General features: G+C 46.8%; 1 protein-coding gene and 1 long non-coding RNA gene across 2 annotated transcripts in view; one reads left to right on the forward strand and one right to left on the reverse strand.

Moving 5' to 3' along the window:
* Window positions 1-22721, reverse strand: part of RAB3GAP2 (RAB3 GTPase activating non-catalytic protein subunit 2) — a 71607-nt gene that overhangs the window by 11232 nt on the left and 37654 nt on the right. The window contains exons 11-26 of the mRNA XM_039883408.1: window positions 22461-22540; window positions 22241-22330; window positions 20779-20918; window positions 18890-19106; window positions 18233-18376; window positions 17926-18008; window positions 17334-17398; window positions 14579-14669; window positions 12635-12762; window positions 10147-10360; window positions 9669-9766; window positions 6364-6469; window positions 5534-5694; window positions 4324-4543; window positions 2140-2313; window positions 1952-2058 (exon numbers count right to left, since the gene is read on the reverse strand). Coding sequence (XP_039739342.1) covers window positions 1952-2058; window positions 2140-2313; window positions 4324-4543; window positions 5534-5694; window positions 6364-6469; window positions 9669-9766; window positions 10147-10360; window positions 12635-12762; window positions 14579-14669; window positions 17334-17398; window positions 17926-18008; window positions 18233-18376; window positions 18890-19106; window positions 20779-20918; window positions 22241-22330; window positions 22461-22540 — 2118 coding nt within the window. The remainder of the gene's footprint in view (window positions 1-1951; window positions 2059-2139; window positions 2314-4323; window positions 4544-5533; window positions 5695-6363; window positions 6470-9668; window positions 9767-10146; window positions 10361-12634; window positions 12763-14578; window positions 14670-17333; window positions 17399-17925; window positions 18009-18232; window positions 18377-18889; window positions 19107-20778; window positions 20919-22240; window positions 22331-22460; window positions 22541-22721) is intronic.
* Window positions 6469-9752, forward strand: LOC120619191 (uncharacterized). The gene is made up of 2 exons (XR_005657396.1): window positions 6469-9063; window positions 9579-9752. It is a non-coding gene; the product is annotated as an uncharacterized LOC120619191 (long non-coding RNA).

A 22721-nucleotide genomic window follows, 5' to 3' on the forward strand; every position in this document is an offset into this window, starting at 1 on the left:
TCTACATCATGGCAGTGTTCTCTCTAGTGAATACTTGAATTTCACACAGATATGGAAACCATGGGTTTACTTCTTTGCAAATATCTTCAATCATTATTCGACAGATATTTATTGAGCAACTACTCTGCACCAGGCTGTCTGAGTCCCCAGAAATACTGTAATGAACAAAAGCAGACCTAAATCCTTGCCGTCGCTGAGGTTAGATTCTAGTGATAAATGCCGAGGAGAAAGTGTTCAAGCGGTGAAGGGAAATAGGAAATCTCGGAGGGTGTTTGAACGTTTTCTAATCAGTTAACATATTAAAACGCCAATATGCTGTGTAAAACTTTACCCAGAAATTGTCCAGATCTTGGCTGAGTAATTCTGTAGCTCGAGCAAAGGTCGAACACCCCGCCTTTGGCGACGTCAGGTGTTCCGAGCCTGATAAAGCGCTGCGTGTGGAATGGCGAGTCTGGGGTAGGGACTGGACGGGCAAGGAGGTATTCGACGGGAGAAAACCAAATGTAAAAATGGCCCCTTATTTTACACTGTTCTAACGATGACAATAATGTCAGGCACTATGTGCGTTTGTCTGCATAAGCTGCCAGGACCTTGGAGAGGGCGACTGTCACGGTCCTCGTTTCCTTTAAGGAGAACATTGAGAGCACACGGTTCAGAGACCTTCTCGAAGCCACTAACTAGTGACGGGGCTTGAGCTCAGCTCCGTGTCCACGATGCAGACCGCCTCTGGTTTGATAAGCGAGTGCTGGAAAACGGGGCGTGTGCTCTGAAACGTCACTCGCTTAGACCGGAATCTGGAACTGATGCATTCGGGTTGTAGAAATTTTGTCCTTGTTCTAGTCCTGACATTCCTTCTTCAGGTAGGAGCAATATCTCATTTAAGGAGAGAGGCTAAATGTGAGCAGCACTCAGGGCGGAAAGGCCTTAGGGAAAGAGGGTGATTCCAGGGGCACCAGGAGGGTCCCCTGTCCCCAAGTCACTTTTGGTCAAAGGTTAGCCGATCGGACCGCTTCTTTGTTTAATTAGATGCGTGATCACATATTTAACACGTACGTGATCACGTTAAAGGCTTTTTTTGAGGAAGGGAGACCGTCGTCACCATTGAAACATGCGTGGGGATTAGTTTGCCAGCGAGATTTTCTCCAGGAGTGCAGCCCGAGGTGAGGACAGTGAAGGAGAGACTTCGGATCTGCGGAGAGTGTACCAGGGCGCTGACTAGGGAGGCCAGCGTGCTGGCAAAGAGGGACACGCGTCACGTGTTTACATCTTTACCCTGGCGTCAATCCTGCAGGGCTGGCACCGTCGTTTAAAAAGAGTAGAGGAAGAAAACGAGGCTCAGAGATTCAGTGACTGGTCCAAACGCAGACCCTTGTCAGAAACTCTACAGATCCAGGCCTTCTGCCTCCAGCCTGGGGCCCTTCTCTCGACACTGCTCCCAGGCTGACTATCCCGGGAAGGAGGACGGCCACCAAAGCGGTAGAAAATGATGCCTGAGCAGAGTGCAGAGAGCAACGAGGCTCAACCTGGGGCAGTCAGCCCCGCCAGAGCCTCCTGAGACCATGCGCAGTGAGGGACAGACAGACACATCGGGACCGGCGGACACCAGGCCGGCATCGGGCTCTGTGCCGCGACGTAGCCACTTCCCACGAGGCAGATCAACAGGAAGTAAAACACGCGTCACGACCTAACGAGGAGTGGAGCGGACACACAGCGGCCTCCGACTCGGCGGCTCGGCGGCGTGTCCCTAGGCAAGGAACGCGACTCCCCTGAGCCCTAGCATCCTCTTCTCTAGAGTGACCACTGCGCTTCCCAGGTTTACCGTGGGGTCCGTCAGAGGCGGCGGGTGAACCAGGCCAGGCACGGCGACATCCCCGACGGGAGAAATCCAGGGTCCACAGCACCTGCCTAAACGGAATCGCGTGGGGGATGGGGGGGGGCGCGAGAGCCTCACCTCTGGGTCCCTGTTCCACTGCACCACGGACTCCCAGCAGCAGTGAGCGTGCAGCACGTCCGGCTCCAGGCTGCAAGGGAACTGCCGATAGGCCGCATGCAGCAAGCCTGCGAGGCGGGAGACGGGCGTCATTCCAGCCCCCGCGACCGCGCGGCCGCCCGCTGCGCGCCTCTCCGCGGACGCGCTACCTGGCGTGGCTCCTGGGTCCGTCTCTGCCGCTGGCGCCTCCGACAAACCGCCGTGGAGACCGCCGTTGGGTTCGTCTGCGGTTTCTGCGTCTCCTTCTGTATTAGCCAGTTTTAGTACTTCAGGGCTGAGGTCCTGTTTAAACACCCACTTGGCTACACTGTCTGCGATGCCACCTATAGTTTGGAGACAAGAAACAATGAGAATCTGCAGCGTTGGCCAAAGGCAGCCGGAGCAGGACTGATCTGCATTTCCTGTGAAGAGACCTAAGTGCCGCCTTCAGTTTTAAGCCTGAAGGTGATTCCCCAACCCCGTGACACTCAGCGGTGTTCGTACCGACCACTCAATGTGTGAGGGCCAGTGGGGTGTCTGGTACCTAAGGCATCTTTACACTCTCGTAAAGCATCGGATCCATGTAATGCAGATGCACATGGATATCTATACCACGTACCTGCTACGTCACAAATTCAATACGCTTTACCAGCCATAGACGAAGGGACCAATACATCTTTAAAACACTTTCATGTAAGTGAAAAGAGATTGATTAGCTTCTTAGGGCAATATATTACTTTTAATAGTCAACTAAGTTGCCTCTATGGAGTATTTCTAGGCAAAATTCAGCCACGGTAAATCGACGGCATGATGCTATGCCGTGCTGCAGTCGTCAATATAATCTAAAAAATTATAAATGCAAATGTGAAAAGCATTCCTGCTCATTACAGAAAACAAATTTATGCATTATAATTTATCAAACTTTTTCTCTCAGTCTCTCTTCCTACTTTGAGTCAAACGTGAACCTTTCCATAGTGAGAACGCCCCACAGTAAAGTCGCAGTCCGCAGCGGCAATGAGAGCAGTGCTGGGCGACCTGGTTTCTCGAGCTTGGCGTCTGAATCATCTGATAACTCTCGTTCCAGAATCGAGCCCCTGATTATACTGCTCCAGTTAATTCTAAGATGGTGTCCTCACACTTTTCCCAGGTGGCAGTACGGAGTGAGTTTACAATTAAAAATTTTTGCAAGTCTTATAAAGAATGAGAAAATGACTTAACTAAAAAAAATATCTATAAATACCCTGGGTATTTACAAACCCAGAAATACAGTCATTCCGGTATCAAGTGCCTGACAGAGCTGCTGGTAAGACAGAGTGTGCCAAGACAATTCAAAATTCACGACGCTTCCGGTCCTGCAAGAAGCCAGTGACTGCAGGACATTAGAAAGAGTACGATGTTCGGTGAGAGTCAGAAAGTTCGCAGGGAGTGGCTTGTGAGAGGTCCTGGGAGGAGGCAGCATTTGAGCTGGGCCTGGAAAGGCGAGTAAGACTCAGAACGTGCGTGCGTGGGAGAGGCGGGGTGAGGGGCGGGCACAGCCTCAGACCCAGAGACGGCGAATCGCACAGATGCTTCATTTGGACTCAGATCTAGCAACACGCGAGAAACAGAAAAATGGGTTGGAGTCAAAGTCCGAAGTTCCTGGAGAGCACGCTTCAGCTTTCCCGCTTTATTCTAGCAGTTTCTGAACTTCTTGGTCTCTGTCTCAGGCCCTTAAACTCTTAAAAATTGACAACCCCAAAGAATTTAGCTTATGGGTTATATTAATCTGTATTTACGGTATAAGAAAATAAAGTTATTTAAATTTTTTAAAATTCATTTTAAAATAAGCCCATCATCTGTTACTGTTTTACGGACGTAACTCCCAAAGCAGAACAAGCCCGCCGGGTCGGGCTGGTTTCTGGAACCTCCCGCAGCCTGCACTCCGCCCACTGTACTCTGTGCAGTGGTTCGAGTGCACTAGGAAAATCCGGCCTCGCACAGACATGGGTCTGGACTAGGGGGGACCCCGAGGGCCTTGGACGGTGCTGTGCAAACCCCTGCTTATGCCACCAGTGCGGGGGGGGAGGCGGCAACAGGGGGGCCCTGAGCAGGGAACTGACGGGGTCGGACTGGAGAAAACTGAGAAGTGTGTGGTGGGTTATTCATACGTTGTAAAAATCCGAGTGTATTTCTCATTCATTCAGTCATTTCTACAAACAAACAAAAGCCCATACCATACAGACACAGACACAGAGACAGACAGACAGACAGACAGACACACAGACACAGACACAGACACAGACACAGACAGACACAGACACAGACACAGACACACACAGACACAGACGCGGCGGCTCGCGCGGCCCTGCGCTTACCTTTCCCTCCTTCTAGGAGCCTTTTAACCGAGAGCCTGGGCACGGGCTCGGCCTGCGGCGACGACAGGCGGGAGGGCCGCGCGTGCGCTCCGCTGTGAAGCAGCGTCTGCAGGACGACACAGTCCTCCAGCTGCTTCAGCAGGAGCTTCCAGTACTCCGTGTCCAGGGAAAGGGCCTCCCAGGAGTCGCTGAGGGCCTCCGAGTCAGCGCCCAAAACCACCTGGGAAGAGTGACAGAAAACGCACTGCCGACACGCGAACAGAGATCCTTAAGCGCCCTGAGCTTGAACGAGCTTTCGACCTGACGGTTCACCGCACGCTACACTCGGAAGCTGTTCCACAGATGTTACCACGGTTGATGAAACATGAGGGTCAGTGGTGGCCTGGGGACGCAGGGACAACGGTGAGGAGTCTGGACGTTTACAAAGAGACCTGCGGTGACGCCCCCGACTCAAACGATGACAGTGGAGAGCGTGTTCAGGGCCACCCTGGAGAAGGGCCGCAGCCTCTGCCCGCAGCAGCGCTGCTCTCCTGAGATGCGCCCACCACGTGCAAAATGTGCCTCCATCTCTCTCCGTGACCGAACACGTCCTAGCCAGGAACAGTGAATTCAGCCCGTACACCGCGGAGACCTCCGTACGCGTCTCGTCCGGCCGAACGCAGCGTCCCCCTAGGAAACACTACCCGATCTACTCCAGAACATGAGGGATTTTAAAAGAAATCTGAGTCTCCAAGAGATGAAGAAAAGCCACAAAGCAAAAGGCCAGCAGGAGACCTTCGTCTGAAACTCTCGCTTCATTCAATGCCACGTGCCCTAGACGACCCGTTTTAAAGGGGCTGTCAGTACAGTCGCGCTCGGCAGCCGGACCGAGCCTGAGGGTAACGCGGTCTAGCCCTGACCCCTCAGAGGAGACTGCAGCCAGGACTCGCCACGTGTCGCCAGCCACGGGCACAGCCAGACCCCTGTACCCAGCTCGGTCCCTGTGCAGGTGGCGATGACTAAGTTCAACGCGCATGTCATCCGAATGGACTAGTGAGGGGCAGCACCCCTCGCCCCCTTCCCCACCCCCAAAAAGCCACGAGAACCTGCCAGACACATGCTCCAGACCGTCGGGTCCCCGAATGCCAACGACAGGGTGGCCACGGGCAGACGGGGGCAGCGCCTCGGCGGGCGGGCTGGGCGCGGGCGGGCGCCGCGGCTCTGCCCTCACCTTCCGCTCTGCCACGGTGCTCGACGTCTGCATGGCGACGCAGTGGCCCACGAGTGCAGCCAGGAGAGCGGCCCCGTTGTTCTCGGCCTGGACGCAAGCCGTGCGCATCTGCTGCCACCAGGGGGACACAGACTGGGAGTCCCAGGCGTCATCGATGGCCACTGTGGGCAAAGTTCAAAAAGAAACTTACTCTCTTGATTTTGGGGGGTCCAATCTTTCACATGAAACCTCGTGTTAAAACTAAATTCCCCAGGGAGGTACTTGTCCTTTTTCTGCGATGCTGAGGACAGAAACGCGGCCGCTTACGCAGAGCTTGCTGTGCCAGGCACTGGCGCTAGGGCTTTAGGAGTACAGATCAACAGTTTAACTAGAAAATAAATCTACAATCTATTTCATTCAGAACACGTGTATCCATTTGCTTATGCCGTGTTAGTCACCTTGCTCCTGAATCTACGTTAAATCTCTGTCTGGAATTTGTCATCATTGCTGAAAACTACTATTGAGAATGTCGTAAAAGATTACTGTCCTGATCCGACCAAAATTAATAAGAAAAATACTAACTGCTGTCAAAGACCATCTGATTTACCTCGCTGAGTTAAGGAAACGCACGGTTCACACCACGTTATTTCTAATTACGCAAAAGTTTAATTTTCGTAATGCATACTTCCCGTGCGGTAAGAGCTTTCTCTTAAAACATAAAAGAATCTCTAGAGTGAAATACTTTGTGTACTGTAGTCTCCTTTCGTTCAGCCAAATGACCACACATACACACACACCCCCTCGTTTCTGTGGCATTTCAAACACTAAACTCTGCTCCCCGGGCAGGCTACCTTTCATCCTGCTCAGGACGGACAGCATGGTGTGAAGGCAGCGGACAGACTGCGGTTTATCCAGAATATCCTTTTCCTTAGAGAGCCAAACGCTCAGGAGCAGGGACTGAAATCAAATGGAAACCTTTTTCAGTCTAAAACGGTACTGAACATAAACGAAACCTTGCACTCTCTTCGCACACGCGTGTGTGTGAGTGACTCGGTCTTCTGGGCTAAGTCGTTGGTGGTGCTACCACGTGACGTCAGGGGCGGAACCGGTACCTCGTCTACTTAAGAAATTCTTTGTCATCTGTCGGAAAGCTAAATCCCAGCATTCCCATCTCTGGTCTCAGCCCCGCCTTCCAGTCGGAGCCACTATTAAGAAGTAAATCCTCCTTTCACATCATCGGTAGGTCCTGTGACTTGAAGCGAAGTGACACAGGACACAACCGGTTTTTACCACGGGCCAATTTACATAAATAAGAGCTACATTCAGAAAGCACCTCAGCAACGCTGTAACGAAACGGCGTTGCAAAGGGTGCTCTTCGAGGACCTGCCGTATCAGAAAGGACACCACTTGGAGGCTTCAGCGACAGGAGCAGAGCCGGGGACCTTGCCCTCGTCTTGGCTGGACAAGGCGCTGGGGACTTGGCAATGCGGAGCAAGCAAGTGAAACTAACAAACTCCAAATGTAAATCACAAGTCATGAGAAACGGATTTTAAACAAAAACACTTAAATCAACGTGAGTGCTTTTAAGATGCCTATGAGCCAGCATATATAATTAAATTTGAAACATCTTTAGATTTATAAAATTCATACGCAGATAATGCTGAGACAATGAAGAGCTGAACGGCACGGTGTCACATCTGTAAGTGCTGGTGTCCGTGAAAGGCTCTGACGTGTAACTCTGCAGTACCTTCGATGATACTAAAAACACTCTAAAATGATAGGCTGACCATCAGCTTCAATGTATTAGTGCAAATAATTGTCAAAAATTAAGAAGAGTGAGAAGTTGAAGGACATTAACTTAGGAGAAGGTCCTCAAGGCCAGGAGCTCTGGCAAGCGCAGGGCTCGGCACACCGTCTCATTTAACCCTAACGACTGATCAGAGATGCTGACGGGGGTTTCACAGATGACGAAAAGGAAAGAACTTACCCAGCAGCATACGGTCAAGGAGTCAAAACTGAAGTCTGAACCTAGAGCTGCCTGACTCTAACACGCATGTTTGCTTTCCTCTTTAAAAATTTGTACCTGTGCATGTGTGTCCATGTGCGTGCAAATTTATATATGTACATAATTTTTACAAATACAAATATACCCGCTCCCACTTTTTAAAGTGAAGTCTTCTATTTCTTCCCATTTTTAAAAACTTGTATACTTTCTTTGGTTAATCCTTCCACGTTTTTGCCCATGTCAGCCTCCTTTCTACCTCAACCGGTCCAGAAACCTGTTTATTTTTCTTACAGCCAAAGACGCCGTTCCGTATTTTCCTGCACAGCCATGAAACGATGGCGATGCTGAGGACAGAAACGCGGCCGCTTACGCAGAGCTTGCTGTGCCAGGCACTGGCGCCAGGGCTTTATAAGTACAGATCAACAGTTTAACAAAGCAGGGACGGGGCGGGGGGTCCCTGCTTTAGGAAATGGGACCATGTCACGCCCTGTTCAAGCTGCACACCCCGCTGCGCCTGGGGCAGTCTGCAAACGCTGCCCGAGCACAGGCACTCACCCAGGCGAGTCCCGCTCTTCAGACGTCGCCGTAAGTCTCACCCGACCCCGTGGCTCATCGTCTCGACGCTGGCTAGAAACGTCTGATTGCCTCGCAGGTAATAAAAACATCCCACAAGCAACCGGGAACAGTCGGTGTTCAGGGTGCACATGCGCTGCAAAGCACGTCCAAAGGCCACGTGCGGCCACAGACTCTCTTTCAGGTTCACTGTTAAGGTGCCAAGAGCCTCACTCCGGTTAATTTCAGGCACCGGGTGAAGGACCGGGGCTTGTTTCTGTCAGAGCATGCCAGGTTTCTGGGGTCTTGCAAAGCCCGATTCCTGTCCCCGTCAGCAGGGCCTCCAAGGGCTCGAAAAGACTGGCCACCCAAAGGCTTATTTTAGATTAAATGATATTTAGACAAATTAAGTGCCACGCCTTGATCTCCACACTCTAAACTCTTCCCTTCCGTCCAACTCACCTGTCCCCAGCTGGCCGGCACCCCGAGCGAACGCTGAAACGAAATGTAACGCTCAACTCTCCTCTCCTGAGTCTCTCGGTCCTTCTCTCGGTCGCCCAACCAGGCAATTAATCTTTGCTTAGAACCTGCAGTGTGTTTTTCTTATTTTATAAGTAAACTTTAAAAATTCCAATCGTTAAGCTTTTGTTTGAATGCAGGTCAGTGGAAATAGGGGTGCCACAGGAGCCACCAGAACACAATGACACAATTTGGGAATCATTTCTAGGCAATAGTAAGATTTTTTTTTTTAATTTCAGGGAAAATTGAGGTGAAAGAAGAAAAATAATTAAAGATGAGAATACAGAGGTAAATTAAGCTGCCACACAGAAACATACAGACGGACAAACAACAGGAAAAGACAGTTTACAGAAGTCTACTGTATACAGCAAGGATGAAATAAGATCTTTTCCAAACATCGCAGCGAAGAATGTCCCATTCACAATGTGAATTTTCGTAGTAGAGATTCGCATACTATAAATGTGAATTATTTCACGTAAGTGTCACATATGGCCATATTACTACATGATATTTGAATAACAGACTCTTAATAACAGAGTTCCCCTCCCTTCCCATTCGTGACTGTGAGTTGTGTGAAGTGATGGGTACGGGAGTCCCCGTGGGGGAAGGCAGGAAGGGACCTCACGAGGCTGGGGTGACTCCCCTCGCTGTCATTTTTCCATAGGATGATTCTTTTATCTACATTTCTTCTGGAACAGAGATTAACCCTAACATATATTCAAAGTTTGGGAATGTCTGATAATTCTGCTTTAAGTTAATTTTGCTCTCTAGGATCTTTTTTCATTCTAATGTGAACATTTTTACTCACGATCACAGTCCACTGTCAATGCATGCCTGTCAGAGTCTGAATTTATTTTAGGCGGGCCATGGAATACCCTTGTTATAATTTACAGGGAGTGAGAAAGATAAAATAATATCATTCATTCAACTCTGATAATTATAAATTTCTTTGATCATTTTTAAATGGTTTTCACGTCTGTCCCGTAATAGGATTTAGACAATGGTTAAAATAAAAAAGGGCGAACACTTCCAGATGACATCAGCAAGGAAGAACAGCACCCAGCGAAAGGGAAGCCTTACCAGCAACAGCTGAGGGCTCAGTCCCGCTGACCCCAAAGTGCGACACACGTCCTCTGTGGAGCTTTCTCCATGCAAACATTTCCAGAAAAAGAAACTGCCTAGAGAAACAAAACGAAATGCATTAACCAACAACGACTTACCATTCCGGCTAACAAGCCCCCCAAGCTGCAATCTAGACCCCCAGACGGACAAAACGACGTGAGAGAAAAGAACGGACCGATGCGCCTCATTTCCCGGAGAGGAGGCGAAGCACCGCACGCCCGAAAGCGTCTCCGCAGCACGCTCGTGAGCACGACACGAGTTTTCTGACACAGTAGTAGTTACGGATCCACAGTGTCTTTTGTTGATGGGAAAATATAAATTGAAGCCTTTGGTTAATTTCACTTCGAAACAAACCGAATCTTCGAGATGCTGTAAGTGCCCCCCAGGCTTTTTCTAGAAGAGAAAGGGTTCTACGGCACCTCATTATTCTACCTACCTAGAGACACATACTCCTCTTCGCTTATCTTCCTTATGTTGATCGCATCTTTCTCATATTCCAAATATTCCAGGAATGTTTTTACAGGCAACACACCGTCCTTTTCATCAGAAAATCGGACAACAGCCCTCGTGTTCTCTTGTTTGTACTTCTCTAATAACGCCTGGAGCTTAAGCAGCTCTTTTTCATCGAGCCTTAGTAACGCAGCCAAGTCCTTAAAGATAGGGGGAAAAATGTTCTGAATAGACCGTATTTCTCTCTATGAAGCTGACATACGTGTCAACCCCATCATCTGAAATGAAGCGCAGGACAATAAGCAAATGACTTTTTACTTAACGTGGTAACTATACTGTACTCTATTATTGCGCGTAAAACTTGACTCGCATTCATGCATAGGAGGTTATTTAAATAGACTAATCTAGAAATGCTACATATCACTAACGGTGCCATTTTTAGAAAGTTTCTTGAGATTACTCAGTACTGTTCCAAAACGTTCCAATTTTAACAAACATGTGTTAGTCTGTAATCAGAAGAAAATTTAACTGGGTGTCGACTGCCATTCTTGTGATTCTGAGGAAACTCAAGAACTATTCAATAAATAATTGAATCCTTATTTATTAAGCAGTGTCAGCACTATAAAATAAAAACACTGGAAAACAAGCCTCACTGTACCTACGTATAATCCTCCACGTGCCTCTCAGGGATGCAGAGCTGAAGGGCCACAGATACAACCTACCGGCTTCTCAAACTATCTTTACATACCATATGCGCAGGAACATCTCCTGATACTACTATTTTTCTAAATTAGGGACAAGGACACACACACACACATGACCATAAATTTGCCACAGCAAGCAAACCTTCCCCCCATGCTACATGATTAAAGCCGCACTCTAAAACAAGACTGGTTTTATTTGTTTATTACCTAAGGCTGCTGTTTTTAAAACAAGTAGTAACGCAAAGTGCTACTGCGCACCACAGAAGTTCAATGCTACAGTGAATTTAAATGAGCCTATGTGAACCACATCCCAGAGACAGCAAGGATGAATTACTTCAGATCTGAACTCCTGTGTATACAAAATCAGCCACTTAGCCTCGAAGCCAACTGCATGTTTTTCGAAGGATCTAAACAAGTCTACAGCGACGGTTTCAAGTCTCAAAAAGTGCTTTTAAAGTAAAATAATAGAGAACGATCTGCCAATTGATTTTTAAAATTTCGTAATCTTTAATTTTGCACACCAGATGAGAGCTATCAAGTGCAAGTGAATTCTACAGGGTATTATTAATGCCATATATTTAACCTTCTTTGATGGGCTGAGAGAGTTTAGAACTTGTGAAAAAATCGGGCATTGAAGAATCTATGAAATGTCTAGGCAGTCCTGTCGACATAACTTAATTCAACTGAACCTTTTTGTTGCTTGAAACAATTTTACACTACGGCGAGGTAGGCAGAAAAACAAAAGATTCTGAAGAAATGGCTTTGTCATGTACAATGGCAATCACAGGTTATTATGAATAGATTATTATTAAAATAATTTATACAATCCATCTATGATCCCAAAGATAAAAAAGATGTTAGAATGTGTGGCTTGTTTTTATTACAGAGAGAAAATCTCTAATTTTTGTTTAAAAAAATTTTTACTCATGATACTATATGTATTTAAAATAAAAGGCTTCCACTAACTCTCAGATATACCAGATAATTTTCTTAAAACATTACCAGTGACGTGACAGATCACTAAATCACTTTAATGATAACTTTCCTTTAGGTGACTATCAGACATGCATCCCTGACGCCAACAACCAGCCAAGGTGACACAGTTACCTGAGGAAAGAGAGGACATATTCCTCTTCATTCCCAATTAAAGAAGCTTACTTTCTCTGTACGGAGAGTAAGAATTTTGTATATAGTCCTCAGAAATGAACAATACTGCACTATAACGAAGACCACAGGGTGCTGTCACTTTTTTATGTTTTGTAGAATAAAAGCACAGAACATTTACTATAATGATTTCAAACAACTTGATGCAAGATAGAATATATTCAAAATGTATTTCATTATGTAGCATATAACAGAGCAAGCTATACGAGTTTGCCAACAATACAGAAAAAGTGATCTCTTTTGTTTGGCAAACCCGTTTTTTTCCTTTAAAAAAAATTAAAGTTTCTCTAGTTCAGTAAACTGAATATATTTGAATTGTTAAACCTTGTCCATGCTGTATTATAAGAAGTGACCTCAAAAAAAGGAGTCGAGCAAAACCAAATGCTTCTAGGTTGGTATAAACAGACCAACAATAAAATTTAATATTCTAGCATCAATGATATAAATTTAGCAGCAACACAAAGAGAGCCTGCAGGAGGTCTTGTTAAGAAAATACAGCTTTACGCTTCATAAAAATGTTTAATTTTCTACACTTTATCAACATAAAAAGTTAAATAAAAATAATTAAAGAGATTATTTTGCATAAAGAGAAATGGGGTTACTCACATTATCAGAGCATGGTGTGTCTGAATGAAAGTCAAGGGCATTTAACTGACTGACAGACTCATAGAGATGGAGTAATTTCAGTTTATTGGCACAGAACTGGAGCAATCCTTCGTCGACAGACTCGAGCTCTAAAAGGTAGAAGAAAAAATACATTAAAGAGACATAGTTGACAGACTCAGAGAAAGGCTTTTCTTCCTTTAAATTTCTTAATATTGCATTAATTCCATGACATTCTGTTTTATTAAATGCTGGGATGCTTAAGCTATAGCAGATTAATAAGGCAAAGATAATTTTTCCATCATGGCAAGATATCTAAATTTTTAAATGAAATAAGGTGCTCTAAAAGTAGGGGTGGAAAAAAAGGGAAAAAGAAGAAAGAAAAAAGAAGAAATATCTTAGTTTAATACTCAAATTTAAGTAAATGATGTGGAAACAGCTTTGAGAACGCCCCCCCTTCCCCCGTAACTCATACGCTGCATGTCAGGTTCACTCACAAAGACAGACAAACCACAAAGCTGCCCAGCTCTTCCCGCTCTCGCGCTGGTCAAAGCTCTTATGATTCAACCGAAAACTGTGAGTTGTGACACATGTGTCCTCAAGAAAGGGTGGCAAAGGGACCTAAAGCAGAATTCCACTTACCCTCCTCTATCAATCAGGTTTTTTTCAAGATGAATGCTGGAAAATACTTTCTATATAATAGGTTCCTGTATGGTAATTTAAACATTTATATCTAACATAAAACGAATACTTATTCTTTAAAAAATCAGACCCTGAAAACAACCCCCAAGAACTCATTTGGGATACAGTAATCCAAAATATTGTCTAAGTTGGAATAGCCGTAATAAAACTTAGCATACTGAACACTTGAAAGTTTTAGGAATCTCATTTATGGGCAGAACTAGTGATGATTTTATGGAACTCCAAGAATGGTGTTGGTTTACTCCCAGCCCAGTGCAGGATAATTTTTAATAGATTTTGATATTTTGTTAGATTCTTGCAGGAAGGGAGGGAGGCTTTATAAGTGTAGTATACTTATTTCTAACGAGTTCTGTGCACTAAAGAAGTTCATTGTTTACCAAACGTCGGCTATACATGTGTTGAAAAAAGAATCTCAAAATTAGGATTAAAGTGTTGAAAAGGCATATTATGATTTGTTAATTAAGCCACTTCAAGTTGGCTTAAATATAAATATAATTAAATATAAAGCTGGCTTTATATGATTAACATGACAAGCAAAAACTCATGACTAGATAAGTCAGTATCCTCCACACTACAACTCAACTGATGCTAGGGAATCAGAATAAACTGAATTTTGCTGGCTCAGCTGGAGAGACTATGGAGTTACAACCCCACAGTTCCACATGTAATTCTTGTTCAGACAAATTCTGAATGGTAAAAAAACCACCAGAAAACTCAGAACTCATCATTTAATCGCAGCCTGTGATTGTGGAAGTCCTGACTCCGTCGACTGGATTCCACACACGAACACAACACGTCGAACCACAAATCATAAACGTGAGTCACTACCTCGGTCGACACGACATTACTCAAAGAATGCCCCGCTACGAAAATCTCCCTTCTCTCGTGAAGTTACACAAAAAATGACACGGCAAGAAAACCTGGCTGTTTTGCTAACTTTCCCTTCATGCCAGCGGCTTTGACTGTTCTGTATCAGAATAATTACTTCTCATCGTTCCACGCTGGCATCTTCCTTCACAAAAGAAAAATATCTGTGGTAAGAAACAGAGTCGACACACTCAGAGAAAGCTCAGATGAAGAGCTATCCCCAAATACTGAAGATATGACATGTTTCCATTTATCCCACACGTATAATTGCCACACTAACGTGGCATGATGGTGTCACAGGCGGAGAACAGCTTTCGCCAATCAGAGTTGTAAAATCTGAAGTGAGGCCATAACCGCCAATCAGTATGAACCCATTACCTTGATTTTTTAAAGCGTCCAGCAGAGTCTGAGTGATGTTCCTAAGGCAGGAAAACGGTAAACGGTCACACGCCAAAACGCTTTCCAAAGCCTACAAGGGAGAGATCGAGCAATTCTAGCAATCAGAAGGCAATGCTTTTGTTCTTCGAATTCGACATTCGTGCCTACACTCTCACGACCCCAAGCTTCGAGGGAAGCTCCATTTTTAATGTGTTTTAGTATAAATACCTGAGAATTAAAGTTGCATAAGTAATACGTAACCGGTTTCTTATCATGCCAAATAAGGTATAACAACAAAAAGTCCAGAGAATGAAACACCAGAAGGCAACAGACATTTGACAGAATGGCAGGAACAGAACGGAAACGGAGATAAAGCTATTTCTCGACAGGAATAAGTCCATAGTACATAAGTACAAATGAAGAAGCAAAGGCTGTTATTGTCATGTCAACAATAAAAGCCATATAAGTGTGGAGGCTACAGACCATGCTAGATATATATACGCCCCACCTCACCCCACCTCACCCCACCTGCCCCTTCCTTCCCCCTGGGAGAAATTTAAGGGACTTCACCACCAATTCCAAATTATTTCTTCATGCCTAATGAAGCACCCATCAGAATCACCAATGGGTTAGACATAGCAAGCAGCTAACTTTCACATTAGCATATTAAATTGGATTTTTACTGATGAAATCAAACAGTTTACAAGGTAGGCAGAGAACAGGGCATGAGACAAATAAATACCAGATGGAAACACAAGAACCTCTGTGTGTCTGTGGGAGAGAAATGGCCTTAGAGGGTGGCTCAGGAGGCTGGCCAGGGCCAAGATGACACTACTATCCGGAGGATATAAAGAAAGTGACCAAAAGAGGCGAATACCCAGGAAAACGTAACCTGCCTCTGTTCTGTCTATTACACAAGCCAACAGCTGGCTTATTCATTCTGAAGTCAAAACTGATTTCTTTTCTTTCGTGTCGAAAACAATACACGACCTTCACTACTGGGATTTCCAGCATTTGAAAGAAGATTTACAGCTTCACACACAGTTCAGTAGTGTGAAGGGAAGAAGAGTTTGCACCACGCCGGTTTCCCAAATCGTTCTGTGACGGAAAAAAAGGAAGATGATGTCAAATGAGAACTGTCTGAGGCACACCCTCCCTTTACACTACAGACTCCTTAGATGCCTATCCGAATGCCACCTGGTCCTAAGTCTCCTTAATTACTGAGACTTCGCCCTAAAGAAAATGAGAGCCAATCGGCTGTCCGTGGAAAAGAAAACTTGATTTAAAGTCAGACTTGCCTGCTCTACGATGAGACAATAAAAAGCGTATTTTAAAAAACCACCATAATAATAAAATAAGAGAGACAAAAAGAAATCGGGATGCATGGAACGCTGCCATGTCTCCAGCATTAGATGTGGTGGATCATGGAAAGGACATATTTGCCAAGGTCCCTACCCGAAGGAGTTTAAGAGGAGGAGGAGGAAAAAGCCGGGAGCTCCGTATGACTACGTCCACGGAAGAGCTCGAAACGAGGACGTCGCAAGCTTCCGGTTGGGATGAGAGGGGCGGGGAGGGCAGAGGCTGCCCGGGGACCGCAGCCCTGAAAGACTGCACGGTTACAACGTGGCCGGACGCCAGGCCACTGGGTGGGAAGATCAGGAATCGAAGGCACCGCCAGACAGCGTGTGCAGTCGCAGGCCTGGCGAAACGGACCCGGGGCGACGGCACGTGGGGCGTTGAGGCTGGGGGTAACAGGGCTGTCACACGGCACAAGTGCGAGCCCACGTTCGCACGGCCATTCCGAGAAGTGACTTATCACTAGCGCAGCTGAAGGAGCTCAGAGCCTGGCAACTCCCCTCCCAGGCGTAAAAGCAAAAGCAACTTTTTTTAAAGACAATTTTTATGAGTTTATTTGAGCCCGACTGATGACACGTGCTGGGGCGCGAGATCACAAATGCGCCCGGGAAACCCCTGCGTGGGGGCGGGGTGGGGGGCGGGCCGGAAACGTGTAGAAAGATAACGGTGGCCTCACCGTTTACAGCAGCCAGAAACTGGCCACCGCGTGAACGCCCCCTGACGGCAGAGCCGGTGAACTGCAGCCGTGGGGTGGGAGCCACAAGCAGGCCACGAGGCTCCCCCAGCCGCCCCACCCACATGGGCGACTCTCCGAAACGTCATGCCGAAGGGCTGAAGTCGCGGGAGACACGGCAGGGGCTCCATTTACACGCACTTTCGAAAGGCAGAAGATGCGGTGACATGTTTTAAAGGAGCCGTATAGAAATGCTAAAACTCTCAAGAAAAGCGACCGAGAAAAATGCAAAATTCTGACCACCGGCGCCCCGCCTGCAGTGGGGACTGGACGCGGTTGAGGAGGGACACGCAGGGCTCTGCGGGGCTCTTCGGGGCTCCCGGCAACATCTGTTCCTAAGGCAGGTGGGCATTCACGAGTCTAGTTTTATTCTTTGATCAGAACCCACGTTATGTATGTGTGCGCACATATAAATCACAGGCACTTGTGCGTACGGTAAAAGTAATCAAAAAAAAGGAGAAAAGTGACAACAGGAACTTCCACGTGGGAACATAAAAGGATGAGCATGAAGAAAAGCATGAAAAGAAGACCTCGGCCTGCCATGTCTGGAGGGAAAATCAAAGATTCTCTTAAGAGGGACATGTGACAAAGGGACAAAGATTTTCTTAAGAGGGACATTTCTTAAGAGCTACTCAGCAGGGAAGTTCACATACAAGATACACTTACTTGTTTTTTGGTTGCAGGGTACTTAATATCAAGAATTAATTCCTTTATTTCTGTTTCAACCAAATCTAGAAAGAGAAAATGAACCAAAGTGAATTTTTCACTATTACAGGGAAACTTTCTTCTGAAAGAAAAATGCATATTGTACTATCGGTCAAGTTTAAAGGATTTCTGGGTCCTTGCAGATGGTAACACAAGAACCTCGGTGTGTTTGTGGGACAGAAATGGCCTTAGAGGACGGCTCAGGAGGCGGGCCAGGCCCAAGATGACACTACTACCCGGAGGATATAGAGAAAGTTCACTGTTACACAAATGAACGTCCCCAGAGGGCACGCTCGGCCTGACTCCGGGGGGCCTGACCCCAGGGGGCACGCTCGGCCTGACTCCGCGGGGCCTGACCCCACGGGGCACGCTCGGCCTGACAGGGCAGTTCCACTAAGCAGCACACGGATCCCTTGCCCCTCACCTCATTCTGGAAAGGGGCTGCTGCAGCTCATCGGTGCGTGGAGTGCTCTGACCGCTCTGTTCACAATATTCTATTAATTTAAAAAACGACATGACAGTGCGCTTTATCATTGTGTTAAAGGACACCTACCCAGAGCGGGGGGTTTCGCCTTCAGCAAGGCTGCCAGCTTCTTCACGAGGTGCATGTCCTTGGCTCGTTCGCTCTTCTTATCACTGAAACAAGACGACGCATTCTTACGGGCTGTGAAACGGTTTTCCTTCTGACTCTGACACTCCAATTTTTTCTTATCCTTTATACTCTTCCTACCTAACTTTAAAGATATCGGTCTAATGAGAAAAAAGGAAAACCCGAGAAAACAACTACAAAACGAATCGCTAAATAAGGGACAGGAGAGGTTGGCAGGGTGATGGCAGCGGCAGACGCTGGCAGAGCTCACCTCAGTGCTAAGTGGAAGGGGACAGTCACTGTTTTCACGCTTCCGGACACGGGGTCGACGAGGCAGATCTGGTAAGTCTGTGGCTGCCAGCTCTGACTGGTGACGTTATTTAAGCCCATTATTTTATAGCCAGGATACAGAAGCCTGAGGAAATCACATACCAACATTGGAAAACACTGGAGCAGGAAGAAATGCCAGAAGGTGCTTTCGTGACACTGGGGGCCCTGCGTGACCTCCAATTCGGGAGCAGCAGCAAGGGGAATGAACAGACTGCTCCCCAAATCAGAAGCAGAGGACTCACTGGCAGAGCATTACTTTGTTAAAATGTGCTAGAAAATCCACGAACACGGGCCTATTTTGCGATGATGCACAAAGCGTCCCCCTCACTTAACATCGTCACCCAGGGATCTGAAAGACTCTTCCACGGTGTAAGGGGTGGGGACACACGGCAGCCCCAAGGCTAACTGCCACTCAGGAGCATACCGTGGCCTTTCCAGTGAGAGCTGTTACTAAATAATTATACACCAGGCACTCGCAAGAAAAACCACAATGAGAGGCATTTCGGGTCTCAGGCGACTTGCAACTGAGGAGCCGGTCTAACGAAAGCTCTCCTCGTATAAAGCGTTCCTTCCACGTCAGACGCCAGCGGCCGCTCACCTGCAGTGCTTGCCCACGTTGAAGGCCGCCACCCTGGGCCCCTGCTGCGCGCCCCACACTTCCAGGATCCCCCTCCTTGGAGCGTAGATCACGAGGAACTGAGCTACTCGACCGGGGCCCTGCGCACCCCCAAAGCGGGAGGGGTCCCCCCTCTCCGGCACCCTTTCGTGGAGGTCCTCTACGACCTGGGTCCAGCCAGTCTGTGCGTCCCGGTACCCTTGGGGACAGAGGAAAAGGGCGCTGATGAGTGAGTTAACCTGAGTTCCACGGGGGCTTTCTGAAGCACTCTGGGATAGTTTTGGGGGGAGAGGGGATTTAAGAAAAGTTGTAAAACTACGTTATTTTTAAATTATGAAATATCTTAAACAGAAAATAATAATTATAATAAAGATGAAATCAATAGTGAAGTCTTATTAAGTCTTAATAATCTGCTCTATTTGCTTCAGACTTTTTACTTTAGAAAGAGAACGGGTGTCACTGAAGCCTCCGCGTACCTCCCCTCCCTGACCCCTTCCTTGCCCTCCTCTTTAAAATACTCTCCCACTTTAAAACATTCTGGGAAGGTGATCAGGTTTGGATTGAAAATAAAAATCCAATGAAAATACAAGACAAAGCTGAAACTGATTTCCTGCTATTTGAGCCCCTTGGCGGTCGGCAGACGGAGGGAAAACGGGCTGAGAATGACGGAAGGAGGTGCCGCTGGCACCGTCTTCAACTCTGGGGGGGTCCTTCCCATGGGGGGACCCCCTCCCACAGGTGACAGATGCCTCTCTTCCCAGCACCTGCCGCTGAAAGGTAAGTGAGCAACACGCCAGCAGCGAGCCCGCCGGCCCGCACGCGGCCCGCTCGGCACAGCTGTCTGTGTTCTGTTAGGCTCTTGCTGGGAACACCTCCCTGACGCATTTCGGAAGATAAACACCAACGAGAAATGATGTAAATGCAGCACTGAAGCCGACTCCTGCAGACACGCACACACGCGGCAGGCGGACGCTGCAGGGAGAGAGTGGACTCGAGCTGGTCCACAGTAATTTAACATCCTTGAATCCATCATTCCTCACGTTGTTAAGCACAGAACTCCAACCACTGGTCTGTGCTGCCATGTTACTATTCCAGACAATTCCAAAAGATGCATTCTCCACTTCCTCCTCAGTCAAGATTTTATTCTGTTTGGGCTGACAATGTGCCCACATATTTTCAAGTCTCCCTCGTAGTTAGGTATGACCATGTGACTAAGTCCTGGCTAATGTACTATAAAAAAGGCTGCAGGGACTTCAGAGAATATCTTGAAAGTAGACTGACTCGGTTGGCAGTTCTTCCTTTCCCCTTCTTCCTTCCTGGAATGCAGATACGAAGGCCGGAGCTCCAGCAGCCATTTGCACCATGCGATAACCTTGAGTGGGGAAGCTGCGTGGAAGGAGACTGGGTTCTGAGGGTTCCGCGGTGATTTCATATCAGTCCTCTACTTGGTTCTGTTACTAGCAGCCAACTGCAAGTCCACACTGAGATGGATTCTGCTAGGTTTTGCTATTTCAATCCGAACGACTTGGCATTCTCGATCTGGGGAGGAATCTGACTCAAGCCTGGCCTTGGGAAGCGGAATGAATGCGGCAGGGGCAAGAAAGTGAGTCCGGGAATCGACAATGAATGAGAACTGACAGGAAGTACATAAAAAGGAGGTTACGAGTGCCTATGAGTTGATCGAACTTAAAGGATTTATCAATTGGACCAATGGACCAAGTGCTGCCGATCTGAGGTCATGTTAAAAAAGAATAAACATAAAGGATTAAACAGTATTCGCAACCAAAGCTAAAGCGATGATCATGTTGCTCAACCATTGGGGTAAAAAGTAAATTAACTTTACTTCTGGATTTCTGTAAGGACATACATACCTTTCCACATGCGTATTGCAATTCCTCTAGCTACGTCCAATAAAATAACTCTGCCGAAGTCATCTGTTACTGCTGCCAGCGTGTTACATGGAGACAGACATATGCTTTCGCCGTGGCGTCTAGAATCTGGAAGTCCAAATCTGATATTTAAAAGAAAAGAAGAAGCTCGGATCACATTCCAATCTAGAAATATGTTCTGAAACGCATTAACGAAATAGGCTGAATCTGGTTTTATATAAAGAAACATGAACCTCACGTGGACTAATAGTTAACTTATTAACTATTCGCATCTGACATGTTGTACTATAAAATACATTCCTTCCATTATAAAATCAAAACACCTGTGTTTTGTTCATAGGTTTTGGACACAGATGTCCACCGCCTTATATTTGGAGAGGACATCAAGTACGTTCCGTCCTTCCTTGATTCAGTGGCGTGTCACAGGAAAGAACTCTCAGAGCCAAAGAACGCTGTGCTGCCCCCACCCCTGACCCAGGCGTCTTCTGTCGACTTTTAATTCTTAGTCCTCATCTGTTCTTTCTCCCTAGATTTCGTATCTTGTTGACACCAACATATCAGCTCGAAGCAAGAACTTTTCTTCTTCTAATTATCTCTGAACTGCTCTTGGTCAATGATCAATCTTAGACCTGCGAGTAGGAGAGAGCTCGAGGCAGCGCCAGAGCTCACTCTGACCAGCGCCCGAGGCAGCTCAACCTCGTGGCACCTCCGCGGGGCGCACGGGCCCGTGTGGCTTATTCCTAGATTCTTGGGTGAATTCAGTAAGTGTGACATGTGAAAATATTTTTAAATAAGGTGAAAAAACCCTAAAAGATAGACCTCAATAAAATTTAGTAACGTAATTATGTTTCTTTAGGTGAGGAACATCTAAACAAGGGATATTTCTATTCCATTCGTGGTGGGACTTTATACAACCAGGGGGCAAAACGCGTGCCCTGTGCCCCCCTTGATCTGACAAATCACACCAAACATCCTCCGGCACCACGGAAGCAAGGGAGCACACTGCAGCATTCTGAAGAGCGCCTGAACGCGTGTAACTCCCATTTTTAAATTTTTTTAAAAGAAACCGCTAAGTATTTTTTAAGTTTATCGGCTTATTGACGACTCTCTAAATGTTTAAAAAAGAAATTCATCAGCTGTCACCAAATTAACTGTCCTGCAACTTAAGCTAAGTTTATAGGTGTTTAAAAAAAACGCACTCACAAATACATAGTGAGCACCTGTGATCTGACGGGGACACAGCAGTGACTAAAACGGGCAAGGACCACCGTCCTCACAAAACTGACACTCTCCTGGGAAAACTCATCCCATACTGATGACTTCTCAGAGGCTCCCAAGACTCATGAGGTTAACAAGTGAACTCAGCACACGGAAAGGCCCTAACCTGAACAGCACTGAGAATTTCTAAGAACACTGCCCTGTGAGCGGAGCACGGCGGACTTGCCTTACAGCTAACGGGGTGGCGGGCTCCAGCTTCGGCTTCTGCTTCTGCACCGTCTCCTCCTCGTGCTTACTCTTCCAGCCCAGCCAGCCACTGCGGAGAAAGAACGCTCGGAATCAAACCAGGGCCTCCAGAGCTTCCCAGTGCATTCTATCAAATGAAAAGTTAACGCGAAGCCAGATACAAATGCAACGCTTTTTAGACGGAACTGTCACATGATTACCTGGCAGCGTTAAATAGAGCGGAAGTGAGTTTGCTGGCAACAGCTAGTGCGACGTGAGACAGCAACGGCTGTGTGCTTCCCTGGAAAACAGAACGTTTGAGGGAGGAAATGCAACAGCTGGCAAACGAAATTGACGACATCTGAGAAGCTGCACAGCCTGGACTAAGAATATGCAGCTTCTTTCAGGAGGTGAGGCAAAAACCTTATTTTAAGAAGAAGCAATATCATCGAAAAGTTTTACTCTATAGTTTAAAAGGAAAA

The sequence above is a fragment of the Pteropus medius genome, unplaced genomic scaffold, assembly GCF_902729225.1.
Source record: "Pteropus medius unplaced genomic scaffold, Ma_sr-lr_union100, whole genome shotgun sequence".
In the NCBI taxonomy this organism is placed as follows: Eukaryota; Metazoa; Chordata; class Mammalia; order Chiroptera; family Pteropodidae; genus Pteropus; species Pteropus medius.